Source organism: Bos taurus, chromosome 21 (assembly GCF_002263795.3).
Source record: "Bos taurus isolate L1 Dominette 01449 registration number 42190680 breed Hereford chromosome 21, ARS-UCD2.0, whole genome shotgun sequence".
Classification (NCBI taxonomy): Eukaryota; Metazoa; Chordata; class Mammalia; order Artiodactyla; family Bovidae; genus Bos; species Bos taurus.
This window is the reverse complement of record NC_037348.1, coordinates 57283918-57307313: the sequence shown is the minus strand read 5'-3', so window position 1 is coordinate 57307313 and position 23396 is coordinate 57283918. Positions and strand designations below refer to the sequence as shown.

The window sequence follows — 23396 nt, the reverse complement described above, 5'->3', positions numbered from 1 at the left end:
AGTCCATCGGTAGGAAAGCTGAGGTTATGATCCTTTATTCCCTCGCTGGTTCTGAAGGCAGGAGTGGAGGAAAGGGAATGGTATTTATAGAACCGCCCCCATTTCCCAAATCCTCCGCAGGCCTAGGGCTGAGTGCTGCCCTGAACGGGGAAGCGACACCAGCGCTGCTGCCCGAGGAGCATCTCTGTGGGCGCAGGGACATTCCCGCGACCTGCTGGGGGTCAGGGTCAGGGTCAGGGTCAGGGTCAGGGTTCAGTGTCCTCGGGCAAGCAGATTCACAGAGCCTTGGGTTCCTCGGCCTGTCATCTAGTTGAAGGGCCCCTTTGGCTACCATGTGGCATTTTTACTGGCCAGTAAGAAGAGTGGGTTGATCTCTAGGCCCAGAGGTGGAAACAGGCCTCTGGACCCCACAAGAGGTGACCACTACAGAGAGATGATGTGGGCCTAGCACCTCACCCCTCAGAGACTCTCAGAGCTTTACCTCGGGCTCCACCCTCCCTCCAGAGGCCTGGACCCAAGGCTTCATTCATTTTCATTCATCAAGTACCTTCTGAGCAGCTACTATGTGCCAGGCACTGCTCCAGGCACCGGGGTGGTGGTGGTGGGCTTCTTTCTCCCTGGCACGGTGGCCCCCCGTGTTCCCTGCTTGTCCAGCCAGTCTTCCCCTGGGCCTGGGGTGACACTGCACAGGTTCCCAACATCAGGGGCCCCAGGAACCACAGAACACTCTTCCTTCCTCAGCCAGTTCTGCCAACCGGCAGTCAGTCTTCCTCCTGGATACCTCTGGGCCGTGTCCCCTCCTCCCCACACTGACCATCACTGTCAGGTCCAGGCCCCACATGCTGCCTCCTACTTGAATTCCTTCTGGTGTCGATCCCCTGGGGTCTCCCCTGTTGCAGCCTCCACACTGCCCCCGGTGGTGAGGGACTTCTGTTTAAAAGGTGCATCAGATCATGCCTCACCCCACCCAGCCCCTACCCCTAAAGCCCTTCTGCCGGGGTTCCCCGTGGCCTGTAGGATAAAGGTTGAGCTGCAGGACATGGATACATGTCCCTCTGTGATCCACTCTGGCCAATGGTCTCATCTCTGCCTGTCCCCCACTCCTCACACCCTACGTTCCAGCAGATACCACATCCCTTGGACACATCCCAATATCCTGTAACTCCATGCCCTGCATGTCCTGTCCTACCACCTCGCGTGTTCTGCCACCCTCATTCAAACAGGACACTTCTAGTCATCCTTCAAGATACAATTCACATGTCCTCACTCCCCAGAGGTGAGCCGTGGGGTCTCACTCACCTTCCAGTGTCAGGGGTCCTTCCTCTGAGTACAGTAAAATCCTAACCTTTTCTTAATATCATCATCTCTGTATCCCTAGGGCCTAATGGCCTTAAGTTGAGTAAATGAATAATTGAATGTCTCAGGTGATTCTTTATATAGTGCATGTGATCCCTGCACCCCGAGGTAGATAGAAGTTTCCCTGACAGCAGAGCCCTATTTTCAATCCAAGAGCAGTACAGCGTTGTGTCAAGGGAGCATTGTGCTGGGGAACCAGGCTGCCTGGGTTTAAATCCTGACCCCACCACTTACTAGTGTGTGTCTTGAGCAAGATACTTAGCCTCCTTATGCCTCAGTATCCTCAGCTATGAAATAGGGATCGTACTTGTTCTGTATCTATTGCTGTGCAAAAACTACTTACAAAATTTAGTGGCATAAAGCAACCACCTTCTTATTGTAGCTCATGATTTTGTCGGTTGGGAATTTGGGCAGGGCTCTGCTGCAAGATTCCTCTGCTCCTTCTAGCACTGACTAGGTCACCTGGTGATACTGGCTGGGGATCAGTCTGGTCCAGAGGGGCCGAGAAGCCTTTACTCATGCCTGGGCCTTGGCAGGCACAGCTAGAAGGCTAGACTCAGCCAGGCCCCCTTGGGCCTCTCTCTATGTCCATGTAGTCTCCAGGCTTCTCCAGTACAGTGGTCTCAGGGTCATCAGACTTCTTACACGGCAACTCAGGGCTCCCAGACTCCAGGCAGAAGCTGCCAGTTCTCGAAAGTGCTACACACGGAGCTGGCATAGTGTCACTTTGGCCTTATTCTATTGCCCAGTCCGAGTGGACTCAGATTCATGGGGAGAGGCACAGCTTCCACTTCTTGATGGGAAGAGTGTCAAAAAAAGCACAGCCACCTTCAACCTGCCACGCGATTGTGTCTATATTCTAGAGCTGATGTGCAGATTAAATGAATTAAAACATATAAAGTGCTTAGGGAATGATGATTGCTCTCAACGTCCTACTTCCTTAGCATTCTCTCACTGTTCCTAGCCAAGTTCTCAGGAAATATTCCGTGTCATAACTCAGTAGAGGAGGAGTCACAGAGAGAACATTCTAGGTTGGGCTGCATAAAGGGAGCTTCTGGGACCAACCCCTGACCTATACTCAGCAAACCAGGGGTTCACCTGGAATCCCAAGATGCTGAAAACAGAGTTCTGAGGGAGCCCAGGAGAGAACAGAACCAACGCAAATTCAGCACACAGTCCACAGGTGCCAAAACCCACGGGCCCCGTCTCCACGGGTTTCCCCAAACACACATGTCACAGATGAGGACACTGAGCTCAGAAAGGGCTCTGGAGCTTGCCCAGGTTCAACCAGCTAGTAAGTGACAAAGCAGACTTCACATCGGAGTCTGCCTGTGTGTTGGTTCTTTCTACTACAGCCACTGCCACAGAGAAAACCGTGGAACATGCTCCGTCCCATCTTCTCCATGACCCACAGGGCTTTGGTCCCACCCCTCAGGCTTTACCAGAAAGGACCTCACAATCTCAAACATTATCCCGGGATGGGCTTACAGTCTTACATCATCCACCCAATTTCTCTGGGAATCTCTGCCACACCTGCTGTTCCACTCCCTGATTCCATTTCCTGTTTCTGCAAAGAAACAGCCCCCCACCACTTTTAAAGATACAGATTGTCATGTGAGAATTATAACAAACTACATATAAATATGCACAGCATATCTACACACACACACAGAACACATCATGCTTTAGTCTGCAAAATGCTCACACATACATTCCCTCCCGATGGTTCCACGAGGTTGGCAGCACCGTCCCCATTTTATAGACAAGGAAACTGAACGGTGGTGTGCTGGTAATGTTTAACAACCAGCTTTCCAGGGAAAGAAAGCCCCAGTTTTATGACATATTCCAATTTCCATGATGTAAATGCTCCCACTGCATTGATTTCAAGCACCGAGTTGGGAAGAGATGTGCAATGTGAACTCTCGCGGGCTGGAATGACCTGGCTCCAGCACCCCACCAAAACCGAGGCTCAGAGACAAGCCCACCTGCAGACAGTCATCAAGAGGCAGAACCATTAGGAGGCCATGAACCCAGGTAATCCCACTAGCTCCTCTCCATAGCTGTCCTTATTGAAGCCACCCAACCCCTGTCTGCTACTTTCTTTCCAGCTCTGGCTCTGTGCAGTGAAAATAAAGCATTAGCACCTGGGTCTACTCTTAGCTCAGGCCTCATGCTCTGAGGGTGGGCTTCCCTGATAGCTCAGTCTCAGTTGGTAAAGAATCCGCCTGCAATGCAGGAGACCCTGATTCGATTCCAGGGTCGGGAAGATCCCCTGGAGAAGGGATAGGCTACCCACTCCAGTATTCTGGCCTGGAGAATTCCATGGACTGTATAGAGTTGGACAGACTGCAAGGAGTTGGACACAACTGAACAATATTCACATACTCGGAGGGTAGTTTCAAAGTTCTCATGTATACGCCATGATGGTCTGCTCGACACCCCGCTCTCTGTGCCCCCCACCAGCCCTAACTTGAAGCCCCATGCACATGAGGACCTCAGGAGGCAAGACAAGAAGCAACCTGCTCAGATGAAGGTGCTTTGAACATGGAGTTGAGAGCCTGGCTTCAGTCCCAGTTTCATCCTTGGGCACAATTCCCTCCGCTGCAAAATGGGGGTCTAGCACCTGCTTCGTAGGGCTGTGGTAAAGACACGAGGAATGGCTTCCATGAAGACCGCCTCATGCCTGGTACACAGAGAGTCTGGTACACAGTCTGGTACAAGGGAGTTTCCCCAGTAGCTGGGGCCAAAGGCTATATAAGATTTCAAGGGTAGGGTCTAGTATTGAAGAACTGAGTCTCACCTGGGGGCTTCCCAGGGCAGTCTTGAACTGCAAACAACGACTACATTAAAGAAACATCTCAAGAGGGGAAGTTCCACTGCGGCGAGTTCCCTGAAAGTTTCCACTGTGTAAACCAAGGCCGAGACAGCAAAAAGCACAACAGAATGTATGTAACAGACTTGGGACTGCCAATAAAAGCAATGCAAACTATTCACTGATTCCTAACAGATCTAGAGAAATGGTGGTGGTTTAACTGCTCAGTCGTGTCTGATTCTTTGCACTGGTGGTGGTTTAATTGCTCAGTCGTGTTTGATTCTTTGCAACCCCATGGTCTGTAGACCCCCCAGACTTCTGTCCAGGCAAGAATACTGGAGTGGGTTGCCATTTCCTTCTCCAGGGCATCTTCCCAACCCAGGGATTGAATTCGCATATCCTCTGTCTCCTGCATTGCAGGCAGATCCTTGATATCCAGGGAGATGGACACACGCGCACACAAAATCATAGAAGTCACTAGTCCATTTCTACAGAACTTTCCAGAAGGTTTCACTTCTGACTGCTTCCTTAAATAGTTTGGGCAGAAAGGAAAAGTTGATGGGACAGGCATAATACTGTGGCTTCCCAAGTGGCCAGCGGGGTTGCCTGGGACACTGAACATGTATTTTCCTCACCTGTGGTGAGGCTTTTTATCCTAGTACTTGGGATGTCTGGGGCCAGGCAAACCAAGACGAGCACCTTCTCTCTGTATGGGGCTTCATCTTTCCAAGGCATTTTATGTCCATTTCTTGCCTGGTGAGGTCAGGTGGCCCAGAGACATTGGGTGACATGCTTAAGGTAACACAGCAGGTTACTGGTGGAGCCAGATTAGAACCCCATTCATTGACACCCGACATGGTTTTGCATAAACTCACACTGATGCTGTTCCTCTTTCTGGTGGGAAGGCTGCCTGGAAGCGTCCAGAGCCAGGCAAATCTGTGAGGCGCTTCAGAAGTCCTCAGAGGTGGACTTCCCTGGTGGTCCAGTAGCTACGACTCCGTGCTCCCAGTGCAGGAGGCCAGAGTTCGATTCCTGGTCAGGAATCCAGAGCCCACAAGCCACAGCTGAGACCCCGCGTACTGCAACTAAGGCCCGGCACAGCCAAATAAAATTTTTAAAAAGTGTCCAGAGGTAACAATCAGCTTTCCCTTTCGGGAAAGAACTCTCAAATCTGAGTTCCCCTGGAACAAGCCCGAAGAAGTCCTGAATATTGGGGGCACTCCTTCCAGAGCAAAGCTCCATACAGGGACACCATGAGAACTGCAAAGCCACTTGTAAAAAGCACTTTGCCTTGTTTCTTCCAACCCACTCAGCTACCCAAGTGATCTTTCTAAGAGTAGAATTTGGTCTCTTCTGAGCCCAGGGCTCAATAGCTGCTAGTTATGTACACACGGGAACGAATGGATGGACGGATGCAGTAGTATGCAGCTTGCTCTGGAATCTCTGTCAGGTTTTAGGTATGTTTGAATGTTTTCTTGTTTATTCCCCACAGCAATTTCCTTGGGGGCATCTTTAACCCTATTTATGGTTGATGAAAGTGAGGCCCAGGAATCACACCTTGCTTGAGTTCCCAGAGCCAATTAAGCAGGAGAACTGAACGCAAATCCAGGTTTTCTGACTCCAAGACCTCTCTGTCAAGGGTGAAGGTGAGCAGAGAAGGGGAAGAGGCAATTAACTTTTCATGAGTACCGACTCCATGTAGTTTCAGTTAGTCATCACTCTGATTATGAGGTCATTTCACAGTCGAGAAAACCAAGGCTTACTGAGGTGGATGACTGAGTAGCACGGCCAAGCCCTCACAGCTGATGAACGCAAAGGGGTGGCATTTGATTTTGGATCCATTGGGTTCCAAAGCATACTCTCTGGGTCCTAGAGACTCTCTGCACAAGGTGAGGTGTGACTAACCGGTTGAGCAGTGGTGCTACCCTTTGCTAGGCTATGGGGACCACAGATGTTTCAGACAGAAGCTCTACCCTTCTGTAGATGAGTACAGCTGACTGGCTGAGAGGAGAGGGCTTCGAGCCCCCCAGCACAGCACAGAGGCGGGGTGACACAGTGAGTGCGGAGGAGCACGGCGCCAGATGGGGATGCAAGCATTAGTTGTCTTCCAGGGGCCTCGTTGTGGAGGTAACCTGGGAGAAACTGCCTCCATCAGGCAGCAGACGCATAAGAACTTCACTGTCCACCTAAGTAGTCTCAACAGGAAGTCTGCGGCCTGGGCGGGTGGTGGGCATGGGGAGGATGCCGGAGGTCAGATGAGCCTCAATGAAAGCAGGTGCCCCCTCCTCTGCTATTTCAGGACGGCCAGGACAAACCAACTCCCACTCTTTGCTGGCCAATGCCTGGCGCTCCACCCCTGTAATATCAGTACAATAACTATTCCCACTGAGATGCACGCCCTTGTGGCTGGGAGCACTACTTTATGATGGTGTTAGTCTTTCACACGTTAGTATGAATCTGTTTACTGGCTAGAGAATTTTGAGAGCAGTTTTTCATGGAAGGTGGCAGAGGGAGGCAGAAACAGCTGGAAAGGAAGGTGGGAGCCCCAGACACAAATGTTGATAATCCAAACCCATAGTTTTCTTGTGACAGGAAGCCCAGGAGGCACTGGGGCCCGATCCCTCTGGAGTCACCCCAAAAAGAGGGGTTGTAGCTATGCAGAGGCCCCTGGCTCTCTGAAGCTGCTGAGTTGGACTGTCTTCTCTCTCAGACACATCTTCTGAAGCTGCAAAGCCCCTGAAGGTGGCAGTCACTGTACACACAGGCTGAGGCCACTCTCTGGGGCCTGGTGACAGTGTGATACTTCCCTTCCCCCCACAAACCACTTCCCTCTTCTCTTGCCTCCAAGGCCACGTGGCCTGGATCTTTCTCCCCTCTCTGTCAAAACCTCCCCTGGTGTTCCATTTCCACAGAGCCAGATAAAACTCCTGGTGCCCTCAAAGTGCACACTAACATTCTAGCTCTTATGACCATCTGACTTCCATTTCTGGTTAAGTGCGTGTGGGTCCGCTCAGCATTGGCCAATGTCAGGCGCCGTGTCTTACAGAGCCTTCCTAAGTGTCATTCAGCACACAGTTCATTGGATGCAAAGTCTTTGAAATGTTTAATAACACAGAGAAAGCTCATAATAAAATGTTTAAGTGAAAAAAGAAGGCTAAAAAATATGCACCACTATGATTCAAAAATCTATTAAAAAAAAAAGAAAGAAACAAAGTCAAAGATTTACAGTAAGGTTCTCGGAGTTCAATTATCTGATGATGTATTTTTTCCTAGACCAACCTCAATTCTGGAAGCTGAAAGAGGAATTACTGAAAATAGAAAGATACAAACTGCGGTTACTTTTTTTTTGCCAAAACCTGCACAGGTAATAACCAATATGAGATAAGAAGAATGAATTAACTTCTTAGAGGAGTCCTGCAAGAGCACGGCACTGCAGGAAGTGATGGTTTTGAGGTCTGAGCTGCATGTTACTCAACCCCACAGCTAATTATAACTGCTAGAATTTATTGAGTGCTTACTACACTCAGACACTGTGACAGCTTTCCCCCATACATGACTTCATTTTGTCAGGAGACAGCACTAGGATATTATAGTTACCTCTGTTCTGACACCAAGCCCAGAGTCTGTGCTTTCCAAACCACCAAGCTATTCTCCAGCGCCCACTGGGTGTCCTACAATTTAACTCAGTTCTTTATTTTCAAAAATGTAACAACATATTTTTTTTGGCTGAGCCATGCAGCATGTGAAATCTTAGTTTCCCTGACCAAACTCACACCCCCCTGCATTGAAAGTGCAGAGTCTTAATCAATGGACCTCTAGGGAAGTTCCCAGTCTAACTCAATGCTGACACTATGTACCCAGAGCCAGCGTCAGATCCCACCCCACTTCAGACACTAATCACAAGTCTAGGTTGTTACCCGTGCTTGTGACCAATCACCTATGGGATCGGAAGTTCTGATGACTTGGGTTCAATTAATCTGCTAGAGTGGGTTGCAGAACTCAGGAAACCCATTTACTCACAAGATCACTGGTTTGTATTAAAAGATATAACTCAGGAACAGCCAAATGGAAGAGACACACAGGACAACGTATGCAGGAAGGGGCCAGAGCTTCTCTGCTCTCTGAGCACACCACTCTCCCCAATCTCCATTGTGTTCACAAACCAGGAAGCTCTCTGAACCCGGTCCCTTTGGATTTTTATGGAGGCTTCATTTCACAGACATGATTGATCAAATCATTGGCCATCAGAGATACTCAACCTCCAGCTCCTCTCCCTTTCCCAGAGGTTGGGAGTGGAACTGAAATTTCCAACATTCCAATAGAATGATTGGTTTCCTGGCAACCAACCCCCATCCTTAGGTACTTTCCCAAAGTCACCACATTGACATAAACTCAGGTGTGGTTGAAAGGCTTTGTTACGTGTCTCAAGTTACAGTTATGGCTCTTATTACTTAGAAAATTCTGAGGGAGCTCTGTGCCAGGAATGGGAATGAAAACCGTGTATATTTCTAATTGTAGGTCACAATATCACAGGTCCGAGGCTGAGTACTTCCTATGTGCCAGGCAGCACTGCCTCTCATCCCTACTGTGTTCACTCATCAATCCTCCAACAGCCATGCTGCAGATGTTCCCATTTTGCAGACGAGAAAATTGAAGCACAGAGATGTTAAGATACTTGTCTAATGTCAGAAGATGCCAGGGACAGAATAAAAACCTAGAACTGTCAGTCTTTCCAAAGCTCATGATCTCAAAAGAGGTTTGCCTTGACAAAAGCACAAGACTCACCATGATACAATGCCCCCTGCCTGATAAAATATCAAGAGCTTGCCTTCTTCATACCAACCCTGACTTTAACATAATCATTCCTTACCTTTTTATGGACTTAATATGTTTTGGCCGAAACACAGGTGAAATCTCATTCTAGGATAATGGCTCAGTTGGTGAAAGGGTCAAACCCAAGAGCACCAAAGCAAATCTTCAGTGCGGACCTCAAAGGCAATTTGTGTGACACTCTGCCCTCCAATACATACAGATCTCTACTGCCTGGGAGGACTCATCTAGAACTGCTCCCCTCCTTGGTTTGAAAGGTCCCCCAATCCAGTGGTGATAATCATCAGCACCAATCAGCACAACATTCACCACCGAGGTGGGCTTTGTTCCCAAGCGCAAGTGTATTTATCTCATTCAACTAGTTGGCCCCAAATCACAGGTCCAAGGGTGGGAGATCTGCTCAAAAACAAGAAGAAATCTTAACTGAGTTCAACAGGCCAGCCTTTCTAATGCCAGGGGTCAGTGTGGACTAGGGGATAGGCAAGAAGGGAAGTGGGGCTGCCCCGAAACGAGGCCAAGTGGCTCAGACTGAGTACCGGGCAGTCACTTCCTGTAGGGGCCAGACCATACCATCCGCTGCTGTCTCATGATTCTGCTTCTGCAGATGGGGCCAACTGACTTTCTGTTATATATCAGCCAGGAGAAAATGCCATCACATGAAGGTGTCATTGCTGCCATCTTCAAGGGTGCAGATTAATGAAAAAGATAGCTCGTGTCCCCCAGCCAGCTAGTTAATTTCAGCCATAAAGGGGCAAGGCTGTACCTGGAGGCCGGTCAGACCTCCATCCATCCTGTGTCCTGTCCCTTCGCCTCCTATATCCCCTGAGCCAATGTCTTTTCTGCCAGTTCTCAGCCACCACCTGCCACACATACACGTCTGGCCTCTGAGTGTCCCTGATGAAGCTAAGTGGTGACACGCGTGTCACCTTGGAGCAGCACAGAGGGGAATCAGGAGTGCAATAGCTGACAACAGTTGTTCAAAACAGCCGCCACCCCTCCGTGCTAGTCACACACTGGCAGGAGGATCATACTTTCCATCCCACTGTGTCCAGTCTGGCCATTCGACCTGTTTTGGCCAATGAGATGTGGTGGGAAGTGACTTCTGCCACCTCTGAATAAATCTGCCATCTCTCTCCGTCCCCTCTGCACCCTCCCCTCCCTGGGTGCTGCTTTTTCAGCCCAGACTGCAGAGTGAAATGTTTTTGTAAAGAGTCTCAGCTGACACGTGATGTGAGTGAGAAGCACTCACTTACTGTGAGTGCAGTGCTGTGGGTATAGAAGTCTCTGCAGGGCAGGGCTGTTTGTCACCACAGCATAGCTAGCTTGAGCGGACTGGTTCAGGATTTCGCCAAAAAACTCTTAACAAGGAACTAGAGGATGACCCGAGCACACAGAGGCACAGAGGGGGTCTGCAAAGGTCTCTCTCGTTCAAGGCCAACAGAGGCGGGCCACAGATGAGGCCGACTGCCCACATCCTGGGGGATCCCCTTGTCTCCTTCCTTCGCCTCAGTTCTGTGTGGGGAATCCCAACAAAAGGTCCCAGGTCCAGGCTCTGGGCCTTTCCCTGGCCCACTTCCTCCTCAGGCCACCCCCCACCGCAGCCACCATGGCCACAGGAGGATGCAAGAAGTTGGTGGCTCCTTCCTCCCACAGAGGACTACGGTGAGGCCCCACAGGCTGGGCTGGGATATACCCAGAGCCTTGGAGCGCAGTGTGCAGGCTTAGTCTACTCTTCCGTGTGCCTTAGTCCTGAAGGAGCCTTAATAACAGCAGCAATAACAACAACAGTGATAATAACAAACACAGTTATTACCCTCTAGGGTGCTCTGGGTACTACCCTAAGCACTTCAGATACACTAACTCCTCCTTCCAGCCCGCTATGGCAGCAGCACCATTATCATCCCCATCTTAGAGGCCTGGAGAGGTTAGGCGAGGGGCCCAAGGTCACACAGGTAGTTAAAGGCAGAGCTCCGATTCCAACACAGGCAGTGTGGCTTCCCTGGTCTGTGCTTGACCATCATGTTAAGGAGCAGGAACCACACAGGAAGACAGCACAAAGGTGGAAGCGGCGAAGCGATGTGGCAAAGAAACACGCCACCTGCTGCTTTCTTGCTGTTGTCTGGTTTCTCTAGAGGCAGACCTCAGGATTGAGGTTTGGGGAGCAGAGGAGTAAAATTAAAAAAAAAAAAAAAAGAGCAAAATGAAACACATACAAACCTATAGACGACATCTGTGCAGTCACAGGGAATGGATACGAATTGTGATTTAGAAGATTTATGTTTCACGAAGGATGTTTGGTTTGGGTTTTGATGCTCTTTTCAGCTAAGCTGAGCATACATTTTTAAAGGTTTAAAAATGGAAAATGGATTCTACCACGTGGCCCCGGGAGGAAGACATGAAATCAGAGAAGGAAGCTTCCTTCATTCTGAATGCCTTGGCGTATTCCTTGGGCTCCTACTCAAGAATGAGACACACAACCAGATGTGACATCTGGTTTCATGGATTAGACCTTGTGCGTGCTTCCCAACCAAGCTCCAAAAGCCTGGGGCAGCCAGACTGTCACTGGGGTGGGAAGACCTAGAAGTGATTACCCTGGAGATGGGGCAGGGAGGTGGGAAAAGAAGCTCGGGGGCCAAGGATTTTGGAAAGCAGAGCTTCTAGACATTCCATCCATCCAGCCCAACTCCTTTTCCTCCACGAAGGCTCCCTGGTCGGCCTGCGCTTGAAACTGTGCTCCCCCCTTCCACTTCTTGCACATGTGCTGACGTGTAACCGGCTCAGCACAACACCCCCATTTTCAGCTACTTTCCCAAAGTTCGTGTTGAAATTCAGGAGCACAATTGGCTCCTGGGTTTCTAAAGGATTGTAGATACTTGATTCCTGTAGGTACTCTGGGCAGCCAAGTCCCCAAAAGCCTGGTTACTCGCCATAAGAAGCAGGACGAAATGAATCCATAAGCAGGAAGGCTGATGGCTGTCTTTTTCCCAGATCAAAAGTGCACCCAGGGTCTGTGTAGCCACCGGGTGCCCCAAACAACCTCACTCCTTCTGTAGTTAACATGTTTGGTCTGGGGAAACTGTAACATTCTCCTTCTTCTCTGAGATCCCTACTGGATGCTGTAGGACAGCAGTCATTAAGGGTTGCTCTATAAATTAACAACCCCACACACTCCTTACCCTTTACCCAGAGAGCAGACTCTGAGCAGTTCACCAAGATCCCGGCTTTTTTTGCCTTCCCTTTCACTTTCATGCATTGGAGAAGGAAATGGCAACCCAATCCAGTATTCTTGCCTGGAGAATCCCAGGGACGGAGGAGCCTGGTGGGCTGCCGTCTATGGGGTTGCACAGAGTCAGACAGGACTGAAGCGACTTAGCAGCCGCAGCGGCAGATGACTGGACTACATATCCCAGTTTCCTTTGCAGTTGGGCGTGGCCACGTGAGGACATTCTAACCAATGGAATGTGAGCACAAGTGTCACACCCACTTACAGGCATTGAGGTAAGACCTATCCACAAGACTCCCCTTTCCCCTTCCAGCCTACCATGTGGAAGGCATGCCATGTGGTTGGCATGGAGTCAACCACAGGAGGGCTTCTCAGGTGGCACTACTGGTAAAAGAACCTGCCTGCCAATGCAGGAGACAGAAGAGCCAAGGGTTTGATCCCTGGGTCCGGAAGATCCCCAGGAGAAGGGCATGGCAACCCACTCCAGGATTCTTGCCTGGAGAATTCCATAGACAGAGGAGCCTGGCAGGCTACAGTCCATGGGGTTGCAAAGAATCGGACAAGACTGAAGTGACTTAGCATGCATGCCTGTGCAACCACAGGAAACTGGAGGCTGCATGCTCAAGGTGGGGTCCCTGAATGAGCCTTCCCCACTGACCAGGAATCTTGCACATGATCAGGAACTAGCCACTTTTGAGTTTGAAAGTGTTGGTCGCCCAGTGGTGTCTGATTCTTTGCAACTCTGTGGACTGTAGCCCACCAAGCTCCTCTGTCCATGGAATTCTCCAAACAAGCATACTGGAGCGGGTTGCCATTTCCTGCTCGAAGAGATCTCCCCAACCCGGGGATCGAACTCAAGCTATTCCAATTTTTGTTGTTATTGCAGCAGCTGGCTAATCTTCCCGCTTACATGTTCTCCATAGCATGGCTCTCCATCAGATGATCACCTTACATCACTTACTCATTTATCGTCTCCTCTCTCAGAGCAGGGCCTGTGTTTTGTTCCCTGCTGTGTCCCTAGTGCTACAGCAGCTCCCGACACCACGCAGAGACACTTAATAACCAATTGTTAAATACACAAATGAGTAGGTGATGTTTCACCCATTCAATGTTTGCCAAGAACAGGAATCTGCCCCTGCTTTTGCTTGCTCCTCTGCCTCTGAGCTAGAAAATTAGCATATGATTAAATTAACATCCTCACTCTTCTGGATCCAGCCTGTATTCCCTTCTCTTTCACATCCTCCCAGAATCCTTCCCACAATGGTCTGCAGCTTCTGTGCTCCTGAGCTGGAGGTCCCTGTGCACTTACAACTGTCACACTGCACAGCAAGGGCAGGGGTCTGTGTCTCTCCCACCCACCATGTCCCCCACCCTCCAACTAGACTGGGAGAGCCTTGAGGCCAGAACTCTGTTTTTTCATCTTACATCTTCCCAGTGTTGGGCACAAGTGTCTCTTAAGAAACAAGCACCCTAAAATATCGAATAAATATTTGTAAAAATATGTACCGTATGTATATAACATTTGGGCTGCCCAGGTGGCTCAATGCTAAGGAACTCGCCTGCCCATGAAAGAGACATAAGAGACATGGGTTGAGAAGATCCCGTGGAGAAGGAAATGGCCACCCTCTCCAGTATTCCTGCCTGGGAAATCCCAGGGACAGAGGAGCCTGGCAGGCTATAGTCCATGGGATTGCAAAAGAGTCCGACACGACTTAGCGACTACACAACAACAACATTTAACATTCAATTATGCAAACATTTGATTACCTTATGTATTTCTATCCTAAACACTTAAATATTTTATCTTTGTTTAACTGTTGTTACTCTGCTGCTAACCAAGAATAAAAAGCTTCCCACACTCTTGGATCCATTTATAAGGGACCTGAGCTGGTGCTCAGAATAGTCTACAGATTTCTTCAATTAAGCTTTTCGGATCTTAATACCGGCATGGCGCATGAGAGGAGGGGGAAGCCCAAACACTTTCAGTTGCACACAAACCAACCCTTGATTGGCGTCCCCAAACATTTTTCCACAGAGGCCCAAGCCTGCCTCCTGGCACCCCTGGGCACACACAGGATTTTTGTTTTTCAAAGTGCTTGTCCATTTGACCCTCACAAAGGCAGTGGGATACACACAGGAAGAGACTATTCTGTCCATTTGAAAGATATGAAAATTGAGTCTCAGAGAGGTTCCGTGACTTGTCCAAGATCACAGTTTGTGTGCTGAGCTGTCACTAGGATCCAGGGCCCCAGACATTTCCCCTCTTTTCCTTCCCTTTCTTCAGCATGACCTAAACAAAAGGAAACTTCAAAGGGGCCTTGAGGAAGCAAAGCCATCGAGCTGTGACACGGGTGAGTGCGAACACGTTGACTTTGAGTGATAAACCTGAGTTCAGAACAAACTGAGCCAAACAACTTCAGCAGATGAAAGCTTCCCCCCTTCTTCTAACTTTAGAGCCTTCTGGCCTGAGGGGAGTGTCTGTGGTTACAGGGTGTAGCATCTGCTGCCGCTGTGTGGTTGGAGGCAGAATGGGAAGATGGTACTCACTCGATTTTTCTTCTTTAATGGTGTATTCGAGCACCTCGGATGAGCTCTCGTTCAGGGAAGGGAAGTGGACACAGAGCACCAGGTGCTTCAAGCTGCTGTCCCGGCGGACCAGGAATGTCTGCAATGGAGGAAGAGGGCACTCCATGAGTCAAAGATGTGGCAGGAGGTTGGAAGGACAGCTGTGAGATGGGAGTCATCTGGAAGGTTCCAGAAACCAAGAGGCAGGGTGGTGGAGTCTAGCATTCCCAAGGACAAGTAGGGGTTCTGTCCCAAGAGCCATGTGTCACCTGGCACATGTGGCATGGAGCCTTGAACCTCGGTTTCTCATTTGTGTATGGAAGTGGAGTTCAACTAAATCAAGGCAGATTCCTGTGTCCCCACCGTCTGAGATGCTGGTTTGTTGGGGGTGGGTCTGGGTCTGGAATCAGGTGAATCTGGTACAGGTAGAGATCTGGGGACTACTTTTAGAAAAGCACAGACATAACGGCTGAATCTCAACTCACACCCTAGCGCACACGCTCTAGGGGAGGCTGGAAACAATCATAGATATTAGTCAAGTCACACTATTTTTTTTCCCATGGAAACAAAAATAGCAAATAACTAATATACAGCTTGTGCTGTGACAGCAACTGTTAGGAATGCTTTGCATATGTTTACTTGCTTGATCCTCCCGATAACCCTGTGACATGAGTGTTGCTGTTATCCCTGCTTCACAGATGATGGAAGGTGCTCCCTGACCCTAACAGGACCTGGCTCTTGGGGCTGGTGTGAAGACAGACTGAGGAAATACCTGTATGGGTTTGGGCCCCAGGACACACCCTGAAGGCTGTTCCTGGCCAAAGCTTCACAGCTGATGGGGTAGAGCTGGGATTCAGCCTAGGTCACTGATACCCACGCTCTAGACCCCATGCTATGCAGCCCTTCTCTGTTCCCCACATCCCGCATGGGGGGAACTAGTCCTTTCTTATTCTGTGGATTTACTCTAGTCGTAAATGATGCTCCTGAGCCCTGAGGACCTATTTGTGCTGTAGTAACCAAGCATTACCTGAAGTCTAAACCAGAGCCAGTGTGTTTACAGATGCCTCACTTTTACTTTGGAGAAGGCAATGGCAACCCGATCCAGTACTCTTGCCTGGAAAATCCCATGGACGGAGGAGCCTGGTAGGCTGCAGTCCATGGGGTCGAGAAGAGTCGGACACGACTGAGCGACTTCACTTTCACTTTTCACTCTCATGCATTGGAGAAGGAAATGGCAACCCACTCCAGTGTTCTTGCCTGGAGAATCCCAGGGACGGGGGAGCCTGGTGGCTGCCGTCTATGGGGTCACACAGAGTCGGACACGACTGAAGCGACTTAGCAGTAGCACTTTTACTTCTCCTCTCCAGACGACCATTCTGCTCAGCTAAAGAGCCTGTGACTCTGAAGTTTTCCCCCGTCATAGCCACAGCCACCCTGGGGCTGTGCCCCCCAACCCCAGAAGGCCATCATGGGGAGGGAGCCCCTGCTTCCTTTCACAGCCTCTGTGGTTTTAAAAATGTTCTCTTTCCTCTCCATTGGCCCCACTCAGGCTCATCCCTCCTTCCAGGTGATAATAGAGGCCTTCTGGAATCTCCCCAGCCTCCAGGGCATGGTGTCCCCCTGGGGAAGAGGGAGAGGGAGTGGTCCTCTCCCCAGGGAAGGGTCAGTCCTTCCTTTCCTGAGAAAAGACTTGGTCACTGTGTCCCCCCTCTCCTCCAACCTCAACCAGGGGTCTAAGCCCCTCCCAAGAGCCCAGGCTAGAGTTCTGAAGACCAGGAGCCTGGTCAAAGATGCTGAGAAAAATTTGGGAAGCAGGGCCACTGGGACTTCCAGAGTACATGGCCCCACACATAAGAGGCTCTGGAGGAAGAGAGAGATGGCGCTTCTTCCCTTCTCCCTCCAAGGCACTGTCCCACCACCTCTTGGGAGATGCTCCAAATTCCCTGCCATTGCAACTGATTACTATTGGATTGATGTTGAAGCTGAAGTTCCAATACTTTGGCCAGTTGATGCGAAGAGCTGACTCACTGGAAAAGACCCTGATGCTGGAAAAGATTGAAGGCAAAAGGAGAAGAAGGAAGCAGAAGAGATGGTTAGATGGCATCACTGACTCAATGGACATGAAAGTGACCAAACTCCGGGAGATAGTGAAGAAGAGGGAAGCCTGGCGTGCTACAGTCCATGCAGTTGCAAAGAGTTGGACTAGACTTAGCAACTGAACAACAACAACAAATTTATGATTATATTGCTATAGTATTAGAATTGTTAATTCAATGTCATTAAATTGTTGATGCATGTTAAGTTGCTTCAGTCATGTCCAAATTTTTGGGACCCTATGGACCGTAACCCCTTGGGGCTTCCCTAGTGGCTCAGTCGGTAAAGAATCTATCTGCAATTTAGGAGACCCAGGTTCAATCCCTGGGTTGGGAAGATCCCCTGGAGGAAGAAATGGCAACCCACTCCAGTATTCTTACCTGGGAAATCCCATGGACAGAGGAGCCTGGTAGGCTACAGTCCACGGGGTTGCAAAGAGTCTGACATGACTGAGCAACTAACACTTTCTGCTAATGGACCATAGCCTGCCAGGCTCTTTAGGATGGGACTGGGATCTGAGCTCAGGCCCTTTAGCTCGAGATCCTGAGCTCCGTACCCAGCCCACAGAGGGTGGTCTCTTGGTTTAAGCGTCTGCTCTCTGGAAGAGTGCTTGCTGGGAGCAGGGACACAAGGCACCCATTAGTCCTTGAACTGAGGTTAGAAATGAGGTTACCAGCCTCTCCTCGCACAGGGCAGGCTGGAGAGAATCTGAGAATCCAGTGAGTGGAGGAAGGCTGTAGAGAGGCTTCTGGGGCAGAAATGGGAGGTGGGTGGGGGTGCCGGCACCCCACCTGGAAGGCACCTCCTGGGGGACCTAGCAGGAGGCAGGTTCTCCTCTAGGTGCCTCTCTGCACTCCTGGCACAGCCTCGCCTGCTGTGAGCAGCAACATCTCTGAACTGATATGTTCACTTGGACCTGAACTGCCCTTATGAATGCACCTTTCAAAGAAAAGAAAAGAGGTCACTTTGGCTCCTCTTCAGAGATATAGGTTAGCATTAGCTCAGTTCAATTGCTCAGTTGTGTCTGACTCTTTGCGACCCCATGGACTGCAGCATGCCAGGTTTCCCTGTCTATCACCAACCCCCAGACCTTGCTCAAACTCATGTCCATCGAGTTGGTGATGCCATCCAACCATCTCATCCTCTGTCGACCCCTTCTTCTCCTGCCTTCAATCTTTCCCAGCATCAGGGTCTTTTCAAATGAGTCAGTTCTTCACATCAGGTGGCCAAAATATTGGAGTTTCAGCTTCAGCATCAGTCCTTCCAATGAATATTCAAGATTGATTTCCTTTAGGATGGACTGGTTTGATCTCCTTGCAGTCCAAGGGACTCGAAAGAGTCTTCTCCAACACCACAGTTCAAAAGCATCAATTCTTCAGAGCTCAGCCTTCTTTATGTTCCAACTCTCACATCCATACATGACTACTGGAAAAACCGTAGCTTTGACGAGATGGATAAGGAACAAGCATCTTTTAATTTCATGGCTGCAATCATGACCTGCAGTGATTCTGGAGCCCAAGAAGATAAATTCTGTCACTGTTTCCACTGTTTCCCCATCTATTTGCCATGAAGTGATGGGACCAGATGCCAAGATCTTCGTTTTTGGAATGTTGCACTTTAAGCCAGCCTTTTCACCCTCCTCTTTCACTTTCATCAAGATCCAAGTATCTCATACCTATCAAGTTCATGGGAACCAGCATGTGTGAGGGAATGTGGGAGTGAGTGAGTGTGTGTGAGAGAAAGAGAGAATGAGTATATGTGTGTGTGTGTGTGTGTGTGAGATAAAGAGAGAATGAGTATGTATGTGTGTGTGAGAGAGAGAGAGAGAGAGAGAGAATGAGTATGTGTGTGTGAGAATAAGCCTGTGGGTGCTATAAAAAAATACATCTGGTCTTTGTCCCCAGTTCCTGGCACAGAGATTCAGAAACCCTTGGAATTTCCTGAATGATGGGGGTCTTTCACAGTTCATAAAGAGCCCCTCTGGACCACATCTGAGTTTATGTTAACAGGTGGCTCAAGTGGGACCTTAAAGAAGGGGCTGCCCCAGAAAGACAGTCACATAATTAGAGGACTGGAACCCACAGACTCACTTCTACCTCTGGGGAGGCAAGGGGGACTGCAGACTGAGTTCAAGTCCGGGGCAATGATTTAATCTCCTGGTTCGCGAACACACTGATATGTGGGGCGGGTGTTGTGCCCAGATTCCATGGGGAGAGGGTATGGAAGCTCCACGTGGCCCTCCCCACCCAGACCTCATCCCTGTGTGTCTCATTCAGTTGCTCTTGAGTTTTATAATCAAACTGTCATCATAAGCATAGTGCTTTCAGTGAGTCCTCTGGATCTTTCTAGCAAATTATCAAATCTAAAGAGGGGGCCATGTTTGTAGCCAAGTCAGAAGTGTGAGGATCCTGGGGACCCCATTTGTGTCTGGCATCTGCAGTTAAGAGTAGTCTTTCTTTGGAGGAACCTTCCCTTTAACTTATGGGGTCTGTGTTCACTTTGGGTAGTGTCAGAATTGAATTGTAGGACAGTTGATATCAGAGAACTGTTCAAGAGTAGAGTGAATGTGTGTGAGTGTGTGCACAAGTGCATCAATGTGTGAATGAATGTGTGTGTGGGAGGGGTGGGGTAAGTGAGGAACGAAGGGACTCTAGGCTGAACTGGACTCAGGGCTCCCCTCCTGGAGCTCTGAGGCACAGGGCATGGGAAGGGTGCCCAGCAGGAGCCAGGGGTGCCCCTGGGAAGGCAGACAGCAAAGCTGGATCCTCAACCCTGAGCCCAGGCAGGAGCTAAGGCTGACGCCCTCCTGAACTGAAACCAAACCAGCATAAATTCTAGTTGGAGGACAAGGGCTCCCTTTACAAGGGTGGTGTACATATGTGTGTTGGGGTGTGGGCAGGAGGAGACACAAGCCCAGGTCATTGTTCAGAAGCACGTGTACACAGCAGAGATGCCCCTTGCCATCCTGGAGTGCCAGGAATGGCACAGGAGGCAAGGAAGTGATTTCAAACATGACCCACTGGGGAAAATGCCACCAGCCAGCTTTTTTTTTTCAACAAACGAAAATGAAACAAGATAATAAGGATTCCTATCAGAAGGATGGACAATTTTTTATTAGAGAGAGCAAGAGAGAGAGATCTATGGAGGGTCAGGGCCACAGTACAACATATCTTTTAATTTTTATTTTTTTGATGTGGGTCATTTTTAAAGTCCTTATTGAAACTGTTACAATATTGTTTGTTTTATGATTAGGTTTTTGGCCATGAGGCATGTGGGATCTCAGCTCCCCAACCAGGGATTGAGTCCATAACCTCCTGCATTGGAAGGCGAAATCTTAACCACTGGACTGCCAGGGAAGGCTCCAATGTAGATATCTTATTCTACTGATGGTTTCCTTCTTCCTGGACTGTTTGACCCCCACCGATCCCACCCTAGGGTGACTGCAATGACAAATCACCATTGGCAGCTTCAACTGGGACCTCCTGCAATGCCACCCTGCAACCTAACTGGCTCTTTCACACACAGCATGTAACTATTTCTAGATTTCCTTACTCTGTTGAGACATTGACCCTGTTCTCCACCCTCCTGTTCCACAGAGAGAAAGAAAGAAGATAAGAGCCCTCTGACAGGAACTCCTCCAACTGCAGGAAGAGTCAAATCTACATTTGACAGTCAAGATCTGTTACCATCTGCATTTCTTCCTGGGCTCCCAGAGGGCCCTGTGCAGCCTGCTATGAGCTCTGTGGCCCTGGGTCATTCCGTAGCCTCTCTAAGCGTCAGTGTTTCCATCTGTAAATTGGGATAACACCCATGACCACCTAGCAGAAACAAGAAATGAAACCAAAGCCCTGCCCTTCTGTGTCGGAAGGAGTAACTGAGATGTTACGCAGGGAGGCACCCAGTGAGGTAAAAGGGTTTCTACCGATGCTCGCTAAGAATTAATTTTCTATCTGCTTCTGCCTTCCTTGACCATGGCTGGTTTACATTCCTCAACCTCCCAGTCTCAGGCTCCATCTAGAACTGGGGCTCAGTCTACCACATGTGTTTCTTGTGAAAAAGACTCAGAACGGATTTCCTTGAGAAGGGGTTCAGCTGCAAGTAAGGAGCAGAAATTTAAACAGCAGCTGACATCTGTGCTCTGGACCAGGTACCTTACACCCTGCATCATCCAGTTCCCTCATGGCTGGGTGAGGTAGGCACTATTACCATTCCTTCTGATGGGTGAAGACTCAGGGCACAGAGGGGTTAAAGAAACCCAAGGCCATGCAAACAGGAAATGCAGAAGCGAGATGCAGACCTGGGTGTCACCGAGAACATCTCACTTATCTCTTGCCATCGAGTCTGTGTTAACTAGTCATTGCAGGGCAGGGGTGCAGACTGGGTGGAAAGTACCCCAGGCTGGGCTCAGCTTCCCAATTCTGAGTGCCCAACACCCACCCTTCTGGCATGCCCACAGAGCCTCCTGTAGCACTTCTTTCTGCCATGGCCAAGTCCTCTTATCTGAAAAACTAAGATAATGCACTGGGTGAGGGGTTTGGGGAGGTGAATGTTAGCGGGGAGAAGGGAGAAGGAGGCTTAAGGAGTCCTCTGACCCTTCCTGCCCAGATGGCAGTGAGGGAGACGGCGCTGACAGGAGCCTGCTATAGGCAGAACCCCGGTCAGTGGTCTGCCTTGGTCATTATCCATTGGAGTAAGATGGTCTCTTCTGCATTCCCCTTTGGGGAGGTTTAGCTGCTCAGCTAGTCATAGGATCCCTTTCAGGAAGTATTCACAGACAGAACCTCAAAAACAGTGTCATTATACGACTCACTGTAAGAACATATGCCGAGTGGTAACTCCTGCAAAGTGTTCTAGATTAGGGTGTAACTCCTGTGCTTAAACCCAGCAGAGTTCAGCCAAAGCTGGTACCAGGAGAAGAGCATCTGAGTAAATTGCCCGTGTTCCCCTTGCCCCTCATCCTCTCTGGGTGTCCACTGCTCATCCTCTACAGAGATGCTGCCCACAGTGGTCGTTGCAGGTGAGCACCCAGAAGGCTAATGGGCTGGGTGTGCCATCCAGAGCTCCCACTCCAGCACGCTCGGGGAGGTCCATGTGCAAATTTCCCAAGCCCATCTTACTTCTTTCTACCTGCCCACCCCCTGGCAGCCCACTTTTTAGACCCCCGGGGGGACTTGAATCCCAGCTCTGATCTTTATCAGCTGTGTGTCCGTAGGCAAGTTACTTTTACTTCTTTGGCCTCAATTTCCTCATCTGAGCCTGAGTATAATAATATTCATCTCTCAGGGTTTCCATGAGAATTGTTGACCATGTATATGAATGCTTGGCACGGAGTATGCACTTAAAGATACTTATTATTATTATTATAGACTGCTACCATTTACTGAGCACTAAACCAGATGCTAAGATTTTTATTTGCAAATAGGGGCTTCCCTGGTGGCTCAGATGGTGAAGAAATCTGCCTGCAATGCAGGAGACCTGAATTTGATCTCTGGATTGGGATGATCCCCTAGAGAAGAAAATGGCAACCCACTCCAGTATTCTTGCCTGGAGAATTCCACAGACACAGGAACCAGGCGGGCTACAGTCCACAGGGTCACAAAGAGCTGGACACATTGGATGACTAACACTTTCACTTTCAATCTCATTTGACAAATAAATGATACTTATTAATAAGATTATTATTATGTATCTTTTTTTCCAAACAAAGAGCTGCTGCTGCTGCTGCTAAGTTGCTTCAGTCGTGTCTAACTCTGTGCGACCCCACAGACGGCAGCCCACCAGGCTCCCCCGTCCCTGGGATTCTCCAGGCAAGAACACTGGAGTGGGTTGCCATTTCCTTCTCCAATGCATGAAAGTGAAAAGTGAAAGTGAAGTCGCTCAGTCGTGTCCGACCCTCAGCGACCCCATGGACTGTAGCCTACGAGGCTCCTCCGTCCATGGGATTTTCCAGGCAAGAGTACTGGAGTGGGGTGCCATTGCCCTCTCTAGAGCTAGGAAGACAGAATCAAAGATCATCTATGTGGCAGATTAAAAATGGCCAGAAATTCTTTCCAGCTCCTTCCATCAAGAAGTAGAATCTAGTTCCCTGCACCTGGTAGGCTGGCCTGGGACTTGCTTTTGACCAAAAGAATGCAGCAGCAGTGGTGGTGTTGAGTTCTAAGCCTAGGCCTTAAGAGGCCTAGGCATGCCAGGCCTCTTAGAGGTCTCTAAGAGGCATGCCAGCTTCCATGCTCACCCTTTTGAACCACAACTCATATGCAGAAGGCTGAGTGAGTCTGCTGGAGTCACGAGGCCCAGCCCACAGCTGGCACGACCTGCCAGACAGGTGGTCAAGGCCATCTCAGGCCATCCAGACCTAGTCAAACTGCCAGATGACTACAGCTGTTTGGTTGATCCCAGGAGAGACCAGCAGAAGAACCACTCAGCAGAACCCAGCCCAAACTGCTGACCTACAGAATCCTGAGAAAGTCAAATGGTGACTGTTTCAAGCCACTGGACCTTGGAGTGGTTGATATG

General features: G+C 49.6%; 1 protein-coding gene and 1 long non-coding RNA gene across 2 annotated transcripts in view; both read right to left on the bottom strand.

Annotated features, from left to right (window-relative positions):
- RIN3 (Ras and Rab interactor 3) overlaps positions 1–23396 on the bottom strand; it is a 136034-nt gene that overhangs the window by 61058 nt on the left and 51580 nt on the right. Inside the window, exon 3 of the mRNA XM_024982108.2 lies at positions 14769–14886. Within this exon, the coding sequence (XP_024837876.1) occupies positions 14769–14886 (118 nt within the window). The remainder of the gene's footprint in view (positions 1–14768; positions 14887–23396) is intronic.
- On the bottom strand, positions 6984–14762 carry LOC132343378 (uncharacterized). Its single transcript, XR_009492204.1, has 2 exons — positions 8189–14762; positions 6984–7476 (listed from the first exon to the last, which is right to left on the bottom strand). It is a non-coding gene; the product is annotated as an uncharacterized lncRNA (long non-coding RNA).